Here is a 19,900-nt window from a genome sequence, read left to right as displayed (position 1 = left end):
TCGGTAATTAATTTTATAAAAATTTTGCCATGTTGATGAATCCATTTCAAAAAAAGATTACATCACCCCTCTTTTTTTTTTAATAAAACAAATTTTGTAAAATGGAAGATTATTATTTATCTAGAATAGATTTTTAATTTTAAAAAATCATCAAAAAACAAAATTTCATAAAAAAAGAAAATCTTTTTTCGTAAAATAGATCATCATTTAAACTGTAGCAACGTGCTTTAAAAAATCTACTTCAAATTTTAATTTTCATTAAACTGTAATTAAGAAAAAAAATGTTTAATTTATAACCGATATATTAAAAAAAAAAAATCTATGTTGTATGCAATAAAATAAATGTTCCTCACTTTAAAATAATGTCCTAAATTATGTGGTTATCCAGTCTAGAAGATTGTTCAAATTACCACATGAATGAGATGTTCATAGTTCAACGATTTCGACGTTACTGTCTTTACTTCGTATGAGGTTAGAAGATTGAAAAACAAGTTAATTATCTTTCTGCGTTTCTGATTGGTCAATCATATCGGAGTGTTTCGTTACAGACCCGAGCGACTCGCTCGTGACATATCTCATCCGTCCAACGTTAACATTTTGACAAACAACTTTGTTTGCTATTAGAGTTGAAAAACAAGTTAATTACTTTTCTGTGTGTCTGATTGGTCAATTGTATTACAGTTGTTTAATTGTTCTAATGAATCCTCCTGACTTAACTTAGTAATCTTCAATATATATATATATATATATATTGCTTTAAAATATATATTTGAATTTAAAATAAAAGAAGGAAGCAATTTCAAAACGTTTTTTTTTTTACTTTTACCTGTATTAAAATATTACTTAATAAAAACAAATACGTCATCTCAATTGCCGATCTAGTCGAAAATTAACAGACATTTTTTTTCAATAGTAATTTACAGAACTGAACTTTTGTTTTTTGCACCGATATATTTTTTTTCAGTTAAGAAAAAAAATTGGTAATATTATGTTCTCTAAGACAGAATAAGGTATTAATTTGTTAATTAATATCAGTGAAAATTACTAAATATAAAATGAATTTTGTTATAAATTAATTTCCAGACATAATATTTTTTATTAAATGGGATATATTTGGTCCCCCCTTTGCTAACAGCGAAGGTTTCACGCAAAAATTCTTCCTATACCTAACTTCAATAAGACGATGCACTCAAATCATTGCTCGTTTCGCCTGCGCTATTTGGAATTTTATATCGCTCCTGCTTCATCCATCTTTAGTAATTCTACTTCCCAAATAACAGAATTCTTCTACCTCCATAATCTTTTCTCTTCCTATTTTTTAAATTCAGTGGTCCATCTTCGTTATTTCTACTACATTTCATTACTTTCGTTTTGTTCTTGTTTATTTTCACGCGGTAGTTCTTGCGTAGGACTTCATCCATGCTGTTCATTGTTTCTTCTAAATATTTGTTACTCTCGGCTAGAATTACTATATCCTCAGCAAATCGTAGCATCTTTATCTTCCAAATCAGCTGATTTGGGAAGACGCGTTCACCACTAGACCAACCCGGTGGGTTTGCATTTATCCCTTTCTTTCTTTTTTCCTGTTTAGCCTCCGGTAACTACCGTTTAGATAATACTTCAGAGGATGAATGAGGATGATATGTATGAGTGTAGTCTTGTAAATTCTCAGTTCGACCATACCTGAGATGTGTGATTAATTGAAACCCAACCACCAAAGAACACCGGTATCCAGGATCTAGTATTCAAGTCCGTGTAAAAATTTACTAGGCATTTATACCTGGCGATTATGTTCGGTACTTTCATTATATGCCACCCAAAAATTCTTTACCAAATCACTCAAAAATAATTATCATATTAAAAACCAATTTTAAGTCGAGAAAAAATGGAAAAAATTTTGTCAACAAATTTTTTCGATTTTTTCTATATATATATTTTTTTAAATTATCGGAAGGTAAAATTATAATTTTACATTTAGACCTTATATTGTAACAATCGGAGCTGCTCTACCCCCCTCCCAACACTCCTGAACAATCATTATATTTCCTTGATTTTGGGCATAAAAATAATTTTAAAATGAAAAAAATATTATTTTCCTAGCTAATCAAGTTTGAACAACTTAGTAACTCACTCAATATAACAATTTATATTTTATTAATATAATTTAATCAAACTTAACCTACGCTCGCTAACCTTGTCTAATTAACACAGTAATGTTTTGAGTATTTAAATAATAAATTCAGTAATTATGGCAATTATTTATTATTTAAATAATGAAAAAATTTAATGAGAAAATGACAGTTGATATGATTTGTTGTTTCATTGTTAATTATTACTAATATTACAGCATTGCTATTGTCTGCATTATGAATGGAAAATGCAATAAAATTGATCATGCATCCATCGCGTTTTATTATTAACACTACTTTTCCATCGTTCCAAATTTGAGTGCTCGACAACGAAGGCGTTAACAGAAAAACGGCGTTCAACACTCTTTTTCTTGTAAAATTTTAAACCGAAATGATGTGTCATACGTCAACCTTCCTATTTTAAAATTAAGTTTGATTCAATATGGCGGAAAAAATTAAAAACCCACCATAATGCAGATTTTTTTAACTGTGATGAACCCCATTTCATTCTCTCTCCAAAGACCTCTCAGGTATGCAGTATAAGCTGTTTCCATACTTAAATATAACTCTGTATATAACACTTATAACTGCATTTCATATGCTCTTTCAATCTTGTACAGGAACCGTAATATTGATCTATACATGTGTGCGTGCGTGCGCACACGCTTTTTTTCGAACTATAATATATTTACACATTTTTTTTTTTTGTAATAAGGATTCGGTGATTATATTTCTTCTTCGCTTCCGTCGCCCCAATTTAGCGAATATACTAGATGCAGAGGCGTGCGTGCCTATGGCACGCCTTCCACATCTAGACCCTCCAAACGGGTTGCCCTGGCGTACGGCGTCTCGGAATTGGATTATTTGGTGTCCAAAATTGATTACCTCTTGGGTAAAAATATTTTTTTTGAATGATGAATATTGATATAATGAAAGTTAAATAAGAAATCTAACTCTAGAAATTGATACTAACGAATCAGGATTTTCCGCTAGTGATCGGTACATTCCGGTGCCTACATTTTGGTTAGAGTTCATTACTTTATGAACATAAATAAATAAAAAGTATGTAAAAAAATGTTTAAAACACCACTCTTAAATTAAACGATGCAAATGTCTAAGATTAAAAACCGGGTTGGTCTAGTGGTGAACGCGTCTTCCCAAATCAGCTGATTTGGAAGTCGAAAGTTCCAGCGTTCAAGTCCTAGTAAAGTCAGTTATTTTTACACGGATTTGAATACTAGATCGTGGATACCGGTGTTCTTTGGTGGTTGGGTTTCAATTAATCACACATCTCGGGTATGGTCGAACTGAGAATTTACAAGACTACACTCATACATATCATCCTCTGAAGTATTATCTAAACGGTAGTTACCGGAGGCTAAACAGGAAAAAAGAAAGAAGATATCTAAGATTATGTGAAAGTCATAGCTTCCAATCAAAAATTTGGTGTTTTTGCCAATCTTTTCTTACGCGTGTTTTAATCCCACTCTTTAGGCTATAAATGTAAAACCATCTTGCAAGTTACCCACTGCATTAAAATGTGAAAATCTTAATTTTTTGATAGCTCTTACGGTAGTATCTCTTGAAAAAAAAAACAGTGGAAAATGTTCATCTTCTTCCTTTCTTTTTCCTGTTTAGCCTCCGGCAATTACCTTTCAGATAATACTTCAGAGGATGATATGTATGAGTGTAAATGAAGTGTAGTCTTGTACATTCTCAGTTCGACCATTCCTGAGATGTGTGGTTAATTGAAACCCAACCACCAAAGAACACCGGTATCCACGATCTAGTATTCAAATCCGTGTAAAAATAGCTGACTTTACTAGGACTTGAACGCTGGAACTCTCGACTTCCAAATCAGCTGATTTGGGAAGACGCCTTCATCACTAGACCAACCCGGAGGGTTTTTCATCTTCTTCCTAGAAAATTACAACTTTACTCATTTAGAATTATGGCTGTAACTAATTGTTTGCACAATTTAAAAAAATACTTTTTTAATTTATTATCACCACATAGGAATTATTTTCTTAAAAATTAATTTTACCCGAATGCTTCCTCTTGCAGGTGCCCCGAAAATGAAAAAAAAATCTTTTTGTTTAACAAAATACATTTTGAGCGTTAAAAGATTTGAATTATATAAAGAAGATTTTTTTTAAAAATTACTTAATACCTCTGCCTGATGGGGAGATCCAAAATAATTTTTTTTTTTTTAATTTCGGTTTAATTCATTTAAAATCAATTTTATTCAATATTTTAATCATGAAAGTATTTATAACGAATAACTATTTTTGAAGTCGGTGTCAGCCAGCACAAGTTAAACATAAAATTATGTAAAGTTAGTATCTCAACCGACCGCTAGGCAGCTAAACAGGATTCCCACATGTAAAGTGGGATCTCAAGAGCATATAAAAGAGAGCATCTTACGACCATACCTCATCTTGAGTTCGCTAAAGCAAATGTACTTGCTGACAATATAAGAGGTGCGACAATAAAGTAATGAGACTGACGTGAAAAAAAAAATGTTGCTTACCGTTTTAGTCATGTTTAGTGTTGTCTCCTTCAAAGTAGTTCCCCTCTGATTGCACACATTTATTCCAGCGCTTCTGCCATTGATGGTAACATTCCTGGAAATCATCTTCTGTAATATCCTGCAAGACCCTCGTCACAGCTTTTTGGACATCTTGTATTGTTTGAAAATGGTGTCCCTTGACCGCCATTTTGACTCTTGGAAATAGAAAAAAGTCGCACGGAGCGATATCTGGTGAATAAGGTGGCTGTGGTAGTACTGAAATTTGTTTTGAGGTTAAAAATCGCTGTACTGACAGAGCAGTATGGGATGGCGCATTATCGTGATACAGAATCCAATTATCAGCAATGCTTGCACGGACACGAAGAACTCGTTTACGAAGTCTTTCTAAAATTTATTTGCAGAAATATCGGTTAACTGTTTGTCCAGGAGGCACCCAATCTTTATGAACAATTCCCTTGGAATCGAAGAAGCACACAAGCGTGCGTTTCACTTTTGACTTTGACACGCGAGCTTTTTTTGGTCTGGGTAATCCCTTTGAGCACCGTTGCGAACTTTGGCGTTTTGTCTCTGGATCGTATTGAAAAAACCAACCTTCATCACCAGTGATAACACGGCTCAACAAATCTGGATCGATTTCCGTTTGTTCTAACAGATCGGCTGCCACATTTTTCCGTGTTTCTCGCTGTTGTTGTGTGAGATTTTTGGGGACCGTTTTTGCACAAATCTTTCTCGTACCAAGATCTTCAGTGAATATTAGACGAACCGTTTCTCGATCGATGTTGAGTTCTTCTGCGATCATTTTCACGGATAATCTTCGATCAGATCGTACGATTTCATGCACCCTGGTCAAGTTGACATCTGTCCGTGAGGTTGAAGGTCGTCCACTGCGGTCTTCATCTTCAACATTCGTTCTGCCTTCACTAAAAATTTTATGCCGCCGAAAAACTTGAGCTCTTGACATAACCTCCTCTCCAAAAGCCTTCTGAAGCTTACCGTAAGTTGTCGTCGCGTTTTCACCCGATTTAACGCAAAAAGAAACGGCATACCGTTGCGCAATATTTTGCGGTTTCATTTCTGTGACGAGAGACACAAACACGTGTTCACTTATTACAGCACAACTCACGACCGAGCAGTTGCATCAATGTGCCGCTTGGACTAGAAGTAGCTTATAGACCAAGGTCAAGGATGGTGTGCCTACGCAAGCTGCAGGGTTGCCACATCTTGCAAAGAAAAATCAGTCTCATTACTTTATTGTCACACCTCGTATGTACCTAAGCATCTATAAAGTATTCTTATAGCATATATTTGTGTCACATATTTTTTGTTACATTTCTGTAGATCTCATTTTATTATAGTAAAACTTATAATACCAATTTTGCATTGTTTCAAGTAGTACTTGTATAATATAGATCATATGTTGTTTTTTTTTATTTAACTTGCGTTAGCCCGCACAGACTACAAAAATAATTATTTGTTGTAAATACTTTTTACTTTAGTTAATAAATAAAAATATAATTATTTTTAACATTTTAGTACTATTGTTTTTTAAAGTCAGCTTTTATTTTTACTTTTTTATAAATTATTCTACTTCACAATTTTTAGTGGTATCTAGTACATATATGTATTATACTAGTTCCCTTTCACAGCTTTGCCTGAGCTATGTGGTTATTTGCGTTTCCTGTGGCGGTCAATCTTATTATATTCAGTACATTTAGATATTCAGTACATTTGGGCTTGGAAATACTCTTCAGATAAATATTTAAAAACCGTTTTTGTGTTTTTTTGAATTTCATTTCTTTTCAGGGGTGTGTAAGTATATGGTGCTGTGGCTCAAACAACACAGCCACTGCCACCGTTAATGTATGTGTGATTGGCTGCACTTGCTTGACTAAGAAACAATACAAGAATTTAATATGGTCACGATTGGGAAAATTTACAATCATTGTTCAAACATTTTTTTACATTTCTTCACTCCTTTCAAGGCCGAATTTAAAAAATCTAGTAATGTTTTATTCACATGAAGATTATACACTCATTCAAAAATTAGGTTGATTTATCCATTTGTTACAGAGATATTAAAAAAATAGCCAAGGTTTAACAAAAATTCAAAATCCATTTTAACCCTTGAAACTCAGAATTTAAAAAATCTAGAAATTGGTTTTTAGATATTCACATGAAGATTACGCAAAAAAAAAATTAAAGTTGATATCTTCATTTGTTACTGAGAAATTTAAAAAAAATTGTAAATTTCATTGTTACTCCATATCCCCTTAAATTCAGAATAATTAAATCTCAGATTGTAAAAAAACTTTTAAAATAATTAATAATTCATTAATAAAAAAGCAGATTAATAAAATAAAATTTTATGTACTTCTTTTAAAAAAAAAAAGTGAATATGTAATTTAATAGGCATACAAAGAATTCATGTAGTGCCCACATCAGATTTTTATACGAGCAACGTTGTGCAATCAAGTTTTGTGTTAAACTCTGTGAGAATGCTACTGAAACTTTTTCAAAATTGAAAAGGACGTATGGAGATGACGCTTCGTTAGGAGCCCAAGTTTTTAGGTGGTTTAAAGTATTTTCAGATGGCTAGGAATCAGTTGCGGATGATAGATGCTCTGCAAGACCATTAATGTCAAAAATGATGACAATGTTAAGCGAATCAGAGACTTGATACGGTATGACCGGCGATTAACTATCAGAATTATTACAGAACAACTGAATTTGTTACTTAAGTACTTATGTACAAGTACTTAAATAAGCACTTACTTATAGTACTTGTAAGTACGTATGTACTTACAAGTACATAAGTAACGAGTGCAGGTTACTTACTAACAAGTAGAACAAAACTAAATAAGTAATTCTTAAAAACAAAATTTAATAATACTGTACACCAAATAATACACTAACTTCATACAAACATTTAAAAAACAATACAAACACTTCTTCTAAATTTTATACTGCGTACCATTAGTAAATCCTATAAGTTATATAAGTATAAACTATTATGAAGAAAATTTTACAGAAATTTCTTCTTTATGAACAATAACATGTTTTTCTAATCTATCTTTTCTATTAAAAGACTTTTGACAAAAATCACATGTAAATTTCTTCTGTCCAGTATGAATAGAAAGATGTGACTTCAGATGACAACTCTGGTTAAAAGACAATTGACAAAAATTACACGAGAATTTTTTCTCACCGGTATGAATGGAAAGATGTGCCTTTAAAACACGACTCTGATTAAACGACTTTAAACAAATATTACATGTAAATTTTTTCTCCCCAGTATGAATTATAAGATGTTTTGTCAAATTGCTACTGTTATTAAAAGATTTTAAACAAATATTACATATAAATTTTTTCTCTCCAGTATGAACTGTAAGGTGTTTCTTCAAATTACTACTATTATTAAAAGTCTTTAAACAAATATTACACGTAAATTTCTTCTCACCTGTATGAATTATAAGGTGTTTCTTTAAATTACCATTATTATTAAAAGATTTTTCACAAGTGTTACATTTAAATCTTTTTTCACCGATATGAATAGAAAAATGTCTGTTTAAATCACCGCTTCGATAAAATGACTTTTGACATAATGTACAATGGTAACTTTTTTTCCCGATATGAATATTATTGTGATGCATCAGATTATATTTTGATTTGAATGTTTTTTCACAATGATTACACGTATATTTCTTAGCGTCATTAATATTTTGTTTATTACACTCCACTAATCTATCGCTTGCATCATTATTATTAATTCTTATATCGTGTTCAAATTCTAATGTTTTATCATTATTAAATCCATCACTACTAACGCTGTCGATTTTATTGAATATTTTACGTAGGCGATTACGTAAAACGTTATCTTTACACTTCCTGAGTCATATATTTAGTATTCTGAATATTATCCTCAACATTTTCTAGAACTGAATCGTCAATTGTCTTATCAGCAAGATCCTAAAATAAAAGATATATATTATATTCAAGAGAAAAAAAAAGTAAAAATAAGCAATGAATAACACAGAATAAGATGAATCAATCTAAATTAAACTTACTGTAAACACCAAAAATAAACAGAAAAAGGACATCAAAAACTTTTATAAACAGTACCAAAAAGACTGTTAAGATGATATAATTCTCCATTAATCATCTAAAAAGGAGATACTTAATTTATGCACATAATGCGTGTGCATATATAATACACACACATTATGAGAACAAAAAAATTAAATTATATTTCTTAAAATATTAAATTTATCTGTTATGCACAAAAACTTAAATAACAATGCTTAATTAACTTATAATTCCACAAAGTAATACAAAACATAAGATTTTCCAATAAATTATGCTTGTATTATTTTTGTTCGATACAAGGTTGGGGAGGAAAAATCAATTCAATTTGTTAATCTTCAATGTCCAACAACATTCCTAAATATAGACAAAACCCACCACTCTTGCCAACTTACTACTCTTTTCTCAAATTTATATTAAAAATTTTACATCAATCCACATAATTTTCAGCACTTCATATTTATAGGAGTGCAGCATTGTACTCCACATCAGATTTTTAAGTATAATTTTTCAGTTATTATAAAATTAATTTTTTTCATACGTTCCTGGCTTGCACAACTCTACTTTTGAAATCATGTTTAAAAAAATATTTCTGCTAAAACATTTTAACTAGGTAAATAATATTTTAAGTAAAAGAAACAGGAATTTTAGATTAAATTCTGTTTCATCTCTTTCATTATAAATTTTTTATATTTGGTGTAATGCTGATATAGATGGTCATCCTGAACATTCATCATCATCAGCACATACTTGACCATTTTTAAAAATCCAAACACGTGGAAGCATATATTGGTCAATGGTAGCAACAGCATTTCTAATAAGTTATATTAAGTCGCCGATATCAACAGGAAGGGGCGGTACAAAAACTTTGTCTTTTACATAACCCCATAAAAAGTAGTTGCAAGGTGTCAAGTCTGGACTACTTGGTGGCCAACACTTTTACCGTATGGTGATTTACCAAATTTTGTTCTGAAATGCCATTACACAGCAGTAACAGAGTATGTTTTGGCTAATTCAAACACACAAAAAACTTACTCTACTGCAGTAGTGGCCACCTTGCCAGTCTAGTAACATGACACATCAATCAGTGACATTAGCAGCTGAGCAGATATACAAACATAAACTTTAAAAAAATTCCCTGTAAAACCATATCATTTTCTGTATTCAGATACACCAGTTTAATTTTTATAAGCTACCAAAAGTGTATATTTCAATTCTAATCACTCTGTATTACCAGAGGTTGATAACCTGGAAATGTTTAGATTAAAAAAACATGTGTAATTAAGAGTAAGAATTAAGCAAACAATCCAAATTATAACACTAATAAGTTAAATTAAAAACGATTGAACACATTATATTTTTAAATAAACAACTTTACCAATTCTTCCTGTTTAATTTGATATTTTTCTTCCTTTTTTATAAACATCAAATCTTCACAGTTACAGTTTTTATCTAAACTTAAAGGATCATTTTCTTCTTTTATAGGAAACACTGTGTATAATTTATTATGATCTATTCCCTGCAACAGAAAGATTTCATACACTACAGTAATATTAAAATAAGTTTCTGTTCTGAGTTAACCGCTAGACCAACCTGTTGGGCTAAATTATACAATAAGAATAGAAATTAGTCAATAACTAAGTGTCTTTTACATCAGCTACAAATGACTAACCAAAAACTACATTTTCTCTCCCCCAGAGAAATTTTAATTATATTTCTTTTACTTACACAATCATACTCCATGTCTTCATTATATTGTGAAAATAAACATTCTGTTTCATCAGTTATGCTATCTTCTAATTCTGTTTTAACATCAATAGAAGTGTTTAATGGAACTTCATCAAAAAATGTATTATTAATGGATGCATTCATTTTCTGTAAAAAATGAAAAAATAATAAAATAAAATAACAACCAAATTTTTATTCACTTAAACCTGAAAAATACAAACAATAGCTACGCTGAATACAACTTTTCCACAGGTTTTGAGCTTTTAACACAGTAGCCTTCTTTTTTACCTTAATTATTTTACTTTTAAAAGGTATGATGGACTCTATAAAATTGTATTTTTCTAATAAAATGAAGAAACAAAAACCACAAAAAAGATAACAATAATATATAATTCATCACATTTAAATGGCTATATACAATAGTCCATAACTAAATGTAAAATGTAAATCTATTTGGTAGTTTTGTTTGCTTCCTTTAACATTAGGATTGCTAATATAAGAAATATATGGTCTATCCTAATAACATAAATTGGTTTAATCTTTCGAGTAATTTAAAAAGGCTACATATTTCATATACAAAGCAATTTACTAAGATGACAGATGTTAACTTGAGCATAAGTATGAGAGAACATGTGAAAATTATGTAGTAGCATAAAAAAAAATCAATACCTAACTAAATTATTAAACATAATTCAATCAATTCAAATCAGTATTAATAATTTTTCTCTTTCATTTAACAAAATAAATAATACTTAATTTTAATTAATAAATATAGTTACAACGGAATACAAATTTAAAAAGAACAGGAATTCTACCACATATACATAAATTTTTTTTATGAATAGACATAAATAAATAAAACTTCTGCATTGGTTTAGGTTTTACAGTTGACTTGTATAGATACTTACGTATTAACGCCACCGCAGCTACAGTTTTATTTAATATCTGATTGACAAGTAGGCAATCGGATTTCGGTGGAAAATGGGCCGATATAGAGTTTAACATAGATTCAAAACAGTATCTTTATTAATTTTAATAAATGGTTATTTATAACCATTTATAAATATAATTTAACCAAACTTAACCTACGCTCGCTAACCCTTGACTAATTAACAGGAGTGTTTTGATTATTTAAATAATAAATAATTGCAATAATAACTGAAATTATTAAATAAATACTCCAAAAATTACGGTGTTAATTAGTCAAGGTTAGCGAGCGAAGCGAGCATAAATTAAGTTTGGTTAAATTATATTTATAAAATAAATAAAACCATTTATTATAATTAATAAAGAGACTGTTCATTTTCCACCGAAATCCGATTGATTACTTTCTTTTTAAATAAAGCTGTAGCTGCGGTGGCGTTAATACGTAAGTACCCTTGTGTACTACACAATAAACTACAATAATTCAACAAAGTGCTGACTGATCATATACGACACTATATCGTTAAAAAGTTATTTATATACTTACATAAAATAATACAGTATGTGTTAAAAACTATTAATCAGTTTAAAACTGTACGATCGTAGGGTTAATTTTCTTATTACTCACTAGGGCCTTTATGTTCGTTTGACCAGCTGGCTTTAGCCATCAGTTGAGTTGATTATTCTTTTCATCAACACTTTTATTGTTTATACGTATCAATGTTGCTTATTAGATCGTTTAATTAACATGTGTTATATCCATTTTTACAGCAATACATTTTATAATATCTGAATCTAATCTTTCTTTATTATTATGTGTGTAATGTATTGCCCTATTTAACATGTTTGTAAATGCATTAATTTTGTGTTCCCAAGGATGATAATAGTTATTTTATTACTTTTACTAATGCCAACATCTAAAAAATTTATTTTACTGTATTTGTCAGTTTCGAAGGTAAATTTAAAATTATGATAGGAATAAGTTTTGTTTAAATTATTTAGTGTTCATTATTTATAACAGGTTCATACACTACCAAGATAATGGAAATCCCATGGGTAAAGTACACTACCAAGATAATGTTAATCCCATGGGTAAAGTATTATCTTTTGTGTGTAAATTGATTATTAAACTCAAAATAAATTTTGTTGATATATTTCTAACGATAGTTAAGTCTTCATTATTAATTTTCAGTTTATTTCTTATTATACACATAAGGTTGATCTGTAGGGATACTTGACATAACTTAAACCATTTAATTTAACTATCGTACCCATTTTTTAATGTTTAAGGTTTAAATTTAATGTTTTTTTTTAATGTTAAGGTTTAAAAAAGGCACAAGTCAGAGTTACTTTCTAGGAAAGTAATGATGCTCACTGAATGGTAGAATAATTCAGGTGATTAGAATGAAGTCACTTGTATTTTGGAGGACTTTGTACATTGACATAACAATATTTTTGGTTAACCACTTTACTACTTGTAAGCATGGTATGAGTTACAAATCTGGCACCAAACATACATATACTAAAATGATAATGTTGATAAGTAGTAATGTTTTATTATTAATATTTTTAAGATTAGTTCACAGTTACATAGTATTGGCAATTCAAACCCAGAATTAAATATTTGGACAAGACCAGCTGTGAAGAAAAATGTTTCAGCAATAAAAAAAAATAACTATTCAGCAATAAAAAAAATAACTATGAATTTAAGTAAACTATTTAAGTAACTCATTTGCTCACTAAAAAATATATTATTAAATATATGCTTACCAGGTAGAAATTAAAATTTCATTTCTGTAAAAACTGAAAAAAATCAACTTTTTTCTGCAAGTAATAGCAGAACCAAACAATGTTTGGTTCAAACAAAACAAAGGTTAAGCTCATACTTAAACTAATATGTAACTAGAATCATACATGTATTTGTATTATACTACAATACGTAAATAATTGGTAAAAGAGTGCATATAATCATCAATCACTGTGTATTCCATATTCCATAATTTCTACACTCCAAATAAAAATAAATAATTTTATAAAATTACAGACAATGAAAGATGAACTTACCGTTTATCGCCCTCATTTTGTTGGCCATCACCTAACTGACTAATTTTTTGTTCCTTTTGCTCACAATTTTTGTCACGATCCTTAACTAATTTATTAATGCTATCCTTATTTACATTATCACAGGTAATTACATCACCTACTTCAGTATCTGGATTCACATTTTCATTATCACCTTGATCACTTGTCTCAAAATTAGTAATATTTTTCTTAATAACTTCTGTCATGTTTTATAACACAATTATTTTATTATTCCTTCCTGAATCTCAACGATTATTTTATTATTATGAATATTTCTTTTTATATGTTTAAGTTTCAATATTCTACTAATATCACATTTGTTATTCTTCATCTAAAAAAAATTTATATTATTTAAAAACGAAGACTTCTTCCACTGGAAGACCCTGTAACAGAAAAGAAATAGTTCAGAAAAATGTCAATAAACAATTTCAATTATATTAAAAAGTGGTAGAAGTTGCTTATAAAAGTAATAACAGAAAGCGCTTTCATGTAGAAATGTGCAGAGTCAGTAGTTACAAGCAGCAAAGCTTCTTGGACATCAGCAAAAGATTACAACAAATATTGCATTTTATAACAAAGATTTATAAGTAAATGCTAATAACAACATGCGTACTTTAGACCTAGTAAGTTTATTGACATCCTATCGTATAACGTAATGATTAAAATTAAATGCTGATTTATGAGTTATCTAGATGTATAAAGTAATGCTATCAGTCAAACTGCAATCTGTCAAACTACTATCTATCAATCTGTCTAGTACATTTGATGAGGCCTTGGTCAAACGGTAATCACAATCAAAAGGCATGAATATACAATACAAAAAATGACTTCAAACATGACTTATTAAGAGCCAATCGGTCATTTTTCAAAAATCCTGAATTGCCTTGAATCCAAAAATAATATGTCAAAAACTTTTATACATATGCATGAGTAATAATTGTATATGTATTTTGGCCTACATCTCATGGTTTTAGAAGAAAGTTCCAATCACTAGCTGTAACATGGCTGCTGTCTGTACAAAGAGAAGGCAGACCAGGCTATTGTCATGGTGAAGGGGTGATTGGAGGCAAGAAAACTGCACTTAGTGGCCGAGAAGACAGAAATTATAATGATGGCAAGAAGGGAAAAAATACCACATATAGTACCAAACATCAAAGATGCTGGGTTGTTTATAAGGGGAAGTACCTGGGACTCTGGATTAACAGGAATTGAATCTTTGCACCATATGTCAGAAATACAAAAAGGCAAAGATAGCAGTAAGCAGGCTGATGCTTGTAACATAGGAGTATAGAGTTCATGGAAGGGAGTCAGCAGTGCAGTATGCTGCACTGGTATGGGAGCTGTTAAGAGGCTGCAGCACCATATGGTGTTAACAATTACAGCCGCATATACAACTATATATAAAGAACCCATTTTTGTCATCTCAGGAGTCCCACGTATGGACCTAATGGTGACAGAAGGAGTAAGCAGATGGGAAGGTAAGAGCAAAGAGGAAGTAAGAGAATCCTAGGCAGATCAGTTGATAGAGGAGTCCTAAATCACCCAGATTTGTTCAGGCTATTCAGGGTGTTCAACACATACCTTGCTGCCAGAAGGAAATATCACTCGGAGAACTGTGCCTACTGTGGAGAGCAGGAGAGGACTGGGGTCATGTTGCAGAATTGTGCAGGATAATTCTCAAATGGAAAACAGAACTTGGGTAAAAATGCGGTTGGGAGTCCCCTTGGGGATCACCTCCATTAAGGATGTACCCAGGACTCTGTGACATTGTAAGAGCAAGCACCGAGTTACACCAAAAGGGGGTCTGGCACAGGATGCAGACAGGAGGAAGGATTTTAGTGGGAAACCCCAACTGGTACTGTAGCTCAAACGGTTGTGTATCATGAAAATTTTCTCATGCATGTTACTAGCTAATAAAAAAATTATCGAAAACATAATTTTTTAAAACAATGCACCCTCTCAAATTTGTCCATAAGTTTTCCAGCCTCTATAAAACTGATTTTTTTAATAATATTCTACTTTAAGTGGACATAACAGCGCAAACAGAATTTTCATATCTAATCAGTCTTCAATGATAAGGAAACCCAATTAAAAAAAAATTGTATGAATTATTTTACTGTTACGAAAAAAAATCTGTGGGTGAATTATTATTGGCTATGTTTACAATAAGGCTATATATTACAATGTTTATTATCATTAGAGATTATGGGGATGATAAGCCATGCCAGAAATGAGTTCTATAAACTCTTTTTAACTTATTACTAATTCAGAATATTTTAGTTACAAAGAGGTTCAATAGTACATTTAAAAAAATTTTAACAAATTTATTGTTCAAACAACTGAGAATATTGTCATTGAGTATATTTTTAACTACATTATATGAATCATTCAATACAGAATACATGAGAGCAGAGGACTGAATTCTAATTTTTATAGCTTTTTACTTGTTTAACAAAGCCCCTTCAATTTTTTTAAATTATTACTTGCTTTATCATTATTATACATATCACATAAATAATGGTAGAAATGGATTATTATACACTATTGGATTATTGATATATTAATCATGTAGGCTTAAAAAATATCCTTAAAGTTAACTAAACAAGTTAACATTAGTTAAACTGAAGCAAGTGAACTTGCTTCAAGAAATTTTTTATATAAAAGCAGGGTTGACTCCGCTAGGACAATCTATAACATAAACAGAAGAATTGTTAACATCTTGCAACACAAAAATAGAATTATTAACCTATAAAATAACATAAATATATAACTGGTTAAAGAAATAGGTCAGGTAAATAATTTGCAACTTTTAACAATTTTATTTCTTCATGGTTTTACAACCTGATGTGTATAAAATCAAATAATACCATAAATCTAAAAAACTTGATTTTTTGTGGTAATGTTACTGTTAGATCTACTGCTGGCAGTTTGGTACATATCTTAAACTACATCAACTTCTGTAAGGCTGATAACAAATGCATGCACTCAAATTAGCAAAATCACAAAATTAGTTAATAAAAATGTAATCCTGATTAATAAATAGAAATAAATGAGAAGTTACAGCTTTAGATATTTATAGCATAAATATAAAGGTGAAGATTAACACAAAGTTAGAAATTATTAATGATAAAATAATCATCAGTGGCCCTTTAATTGGTAAGATTTGTATTTGTAAGCGGTACATAATCTATCATAAGCAATATGGCAAAGAAAACGCCACTTAACCAGAATTTAAAAAAAAAATACTTGAAACACACACTTTTATAAATAACTAAGTAACAGACTTAAAATATTGTAATATGATAAAGCCAATTATGAGCGTTCACATTAAATATTTTTCAATAAGAAAAATTTAAACAGTTTTGAAAGTAAGAAAAACAAAGCCGTTATTTCTACTAAATCATCTACGCGAAAAATTACTAAACCGACTTTTTTTTTAACCATCAAATAAATATTATATAGCTCAAGAGATAAATAATGTATTTAAGTTAAGACAGATGATTACTTTGTGTTTAATCTATTACACAAATCACAAAAGCGTAACGATAATATTACAATAATTACTCATAAAAGTACGTAACAGATTCAAAAGAAACATTTTTAATTTAACATCTAAACTGTTATCATATATTAAAATGTAGGTTATGTTTACTCTTTTTATATCAATTCAGTAAAATCAAAACCACCAGGTAACAACACGCAAAATGATACACTTCATATATAGTTAAAACTTTAAACAGTTGCATTACTTACAATTAATTAACATATTGTTTATAAAGTTCACTTATGTGTCGAACAAATCCTAGTCACCTCCCACGATACTCGGAAAGACACCATTCAAATTCTTCCTGGTTAGTACAAAATTCAAACAACAGAGTGCAGTAATACGAATCAAGTGTTTCTGTTAGCAATATGAAAAACGCGGAAATCTCTTTGTTATTACAAAATCAGTATAAACATGCCACAAATATTTCGACTTGTACACTAATCACAAATCATTAATAAAAACTGGCATAAATTTACGTGCTCGAAGCCTTAATATACGCTATACATGTTTACCACACCAATTAATTTCCTAAATCAGTTATTCTTTTACGGTATTACTGTCATAAAAAAAGTATATTGTAATGCATAATGTGACCAGTGAATCAGCATGATTCATTGTTTTAAGAGATAATTCCATAAAATTTGATTTCTAATTACGTAGCTTGCGTTAGAAAATTCTTATCACGGTAACATATGAAAAAAGCCTGAAATCCGAATTAATTTTTTACAGACGTAGAAAGTTTACTAACCTTGAATAATGCATATTATGATTCGTTAACGCAATATTTTGCATTTAACATGAGTTGCCTAGTAGAAAATATACGTATAGAGTATGCTTACCTAAATTGTAAAAAACGGGATAAAAATCATTAGATGTGCTTAAAATTCTACTTGTATATGTTTGTGAACAATTTTTTCTGAAAGGGTAGACAATAAATTTGAACAATGCATTTTGACATTGTTTTTTTTTTACATTACAAAGAAATTAGGTAGATAAATACTACTACCAAAACATTCATGCTAATTTACGCTCACATATTTCTTGGTGAGCTGCTAATAAGTTTATAATGTCTGAACACACTTTTGATTAAAATCACAGCATCCTTAAAATAAATTTTAAAACATTTAAATTTTTTGTATCATGTAAAGTTTTATTTATTTTATCTTCTACTAAAATATTAATATATATATTTTTTAAATTATTAAAGTAATAGAGAAAACAAAAGAAATGTATCATTAGAAAATTAATATCTCTTAACAGCAAATATTTGCAATTATTATATGAAATTAGCTGCAATTTGGTGTATGAACATTTTTTTTATTAGAATATATAATCATGTATTTTCTTAGTGGCAATGAAAAAACTTCAAATTGGAGTCTACTGCAAAAAAAAATGGAAAACAATTTTTGATGACTAACAAATTTTAGAATAAATTGGAGGTTTCCAAATTGACCCATTTCAAAAGTAACTATACATTTATCATACACTAGTACAATACATAACATCGACTTACCCCGCAGTTAGAAATGGTCCCCATATACACCTGGACATGTAGGCAGGGTTTCATCTTGTTCTTGAAAATTCTCACTAGTTGTTTATATGGAATTATCTAGTGAAATCATGAAAAGCAATTTGAAGTTCTTACAAATTGTGGGCTTTCCTCAATAAACATTACTTTTTGCATAATTTTAAAAGTAAAAATCCAGTGGGTTTAAGTCCAGGGAATGGAGTAGCTATATGCTCTTAGTAATGATTTGTTCTCTTGAAAACCTCTAGCAGTAACTTAATGGTCTGCCTGGCTGTATCTTTCTTGTTTAAGACGACACACTGTCTTATTTAAATATGTATTAATTTTGTCCTTGGTTAGCTATCCCATGAATTAAATGATTTTACAATAATGTGCTAAATTTATAGTTTCTGTAAGAATACTGAGCTGAATATTCTTTTCTTGGATATTGAAATCCACACCCCAATCTTCTAGTCATATAGAGGGAATTTCATGTATGGCCTGTGAGTTGTTGATGTGAGTAATGTCCGCATGCATATTCTGATACATGAAAAAATGCCTTATCGACACAAAAACATTGTTAGAATTGTCCACTAGAAACTATTGAATCTACTCACAGCATTGAATTCACTTTCCACAATCGGTGGCTAATAACATTTCACTTTTTTTAGGATGAAACTGAGCTTCTTATGAACCATCTTGTATGCAATTGAAACACCAATGTTTTTCTTTTGGGCCAACTTTCCATGGGGTTGTTGGTACTAGGTCGCACAGCAGCTGATATCAAGTACAGTTTTTCTTCATTGAGTACCAATGGTCTACCACTTCATTCTTAGTCCTTAACCAATACAGTTTCCCTAAACTTCTTGATTAGTGATCTACACAATATTGATTAGGAACCATGTACCTGGAAATATAATGGAAAACTTACACATACTCTGTGTATTCACTGTGCTTAAGGAAGACATATTCAATGACAGGTATTCACTATTATAAAGTCAACACCATTCTGAGTGCAGATGGAAAGACATGGTCTCGATCATTCAAAGGCAATGAACAACATAGAACTAGACACAATTTCTTGTCTCAAAGTCACCAACCTTATTGGCTCATGGAAACAAACTGCACATAATGCGGATTACCAACCTCTGCAGAAAATGTTACTCACAGTGTACAGAATATAATCCCTCAACAAATAATCGTGTGTATGTAGGTGAATAGTTAGTTACATTTCCAGTGTACTTACTGTATGCTTAAGCTTTTTCTTATCCAGTGCATCAATTTTGATAACTTTTAGATTGAATTCAATAAAAGAGCGACTCTCAATTCAATCCATGTTTTTTTTTTATTTTCTCTTTCTTGCCCCTGTTGCT

The 19,900-nt window shown here is 30.2% G+C and overlaps 1 protein-coding gene across 2 annotated transcripts; it reads right to left on the bottom strand.

Moving 5' to 3' along the window:
• Positions 1-8,304: 8,304 nt before the first annotated feature.
• On the bottom strand, positions 8,305-19,443 carry LOC142329787 (uncharacterized). 2 transcript variants are annotated; one of them, XM_075374582.1, is made up of 5 exons: positions 19,145-19,443; positions 13,456-13,856; positions 10,468-10,614; positions 10,118-10,258; positions 8,305-8,625 (listed from the first exon to the last, which is right to left on the bottom strand). In XM_075374582.1, the coding sequence occupies exons 3-5, from the start codon at positions 10,609-10,611 to the stop codon at positions 8,536-8,538; spliced, it is 375 nt and encodes a 124-aa protein (XP_075230697.1). In that variant the 5' UTR covers positions 10,612-10,614; positions 13,456-13,856; positions 19,145-19,443; the 3' UTR covers positions 8,305-8,535. The 2 variants fall into 2 exon arrangements, with proteins under 2 accessions (XP_075230697.1, XP_075230696.1); XM_075374581.1 differs by lacking the exon at positions 19,145-19,443 and adding an exon at positions 17,227-17,315.
• Between the last annotated feature and the right edge of the window lie 457 nt (positions 19,444-19,900).

The sequence above is a fragment of the Lycorma delicatula genome, chromosome 9 (assembly GCF_047948215.1).
Source record: "Lycorma delicatula isolate Av1 chromosome 9, ASM4794821v1, whole genome shotgun sequence".
NCBI lineage: Eukaryota > Metazoa > Arthropoda > Insecta > Hemiptera > Fulgoridae > Lycorma > Lycorma delicatula.
Note: the sequence above shows the minus strand (reverse complement) of the source record. Positions and strands in the feature narration are given on the sequence as shown.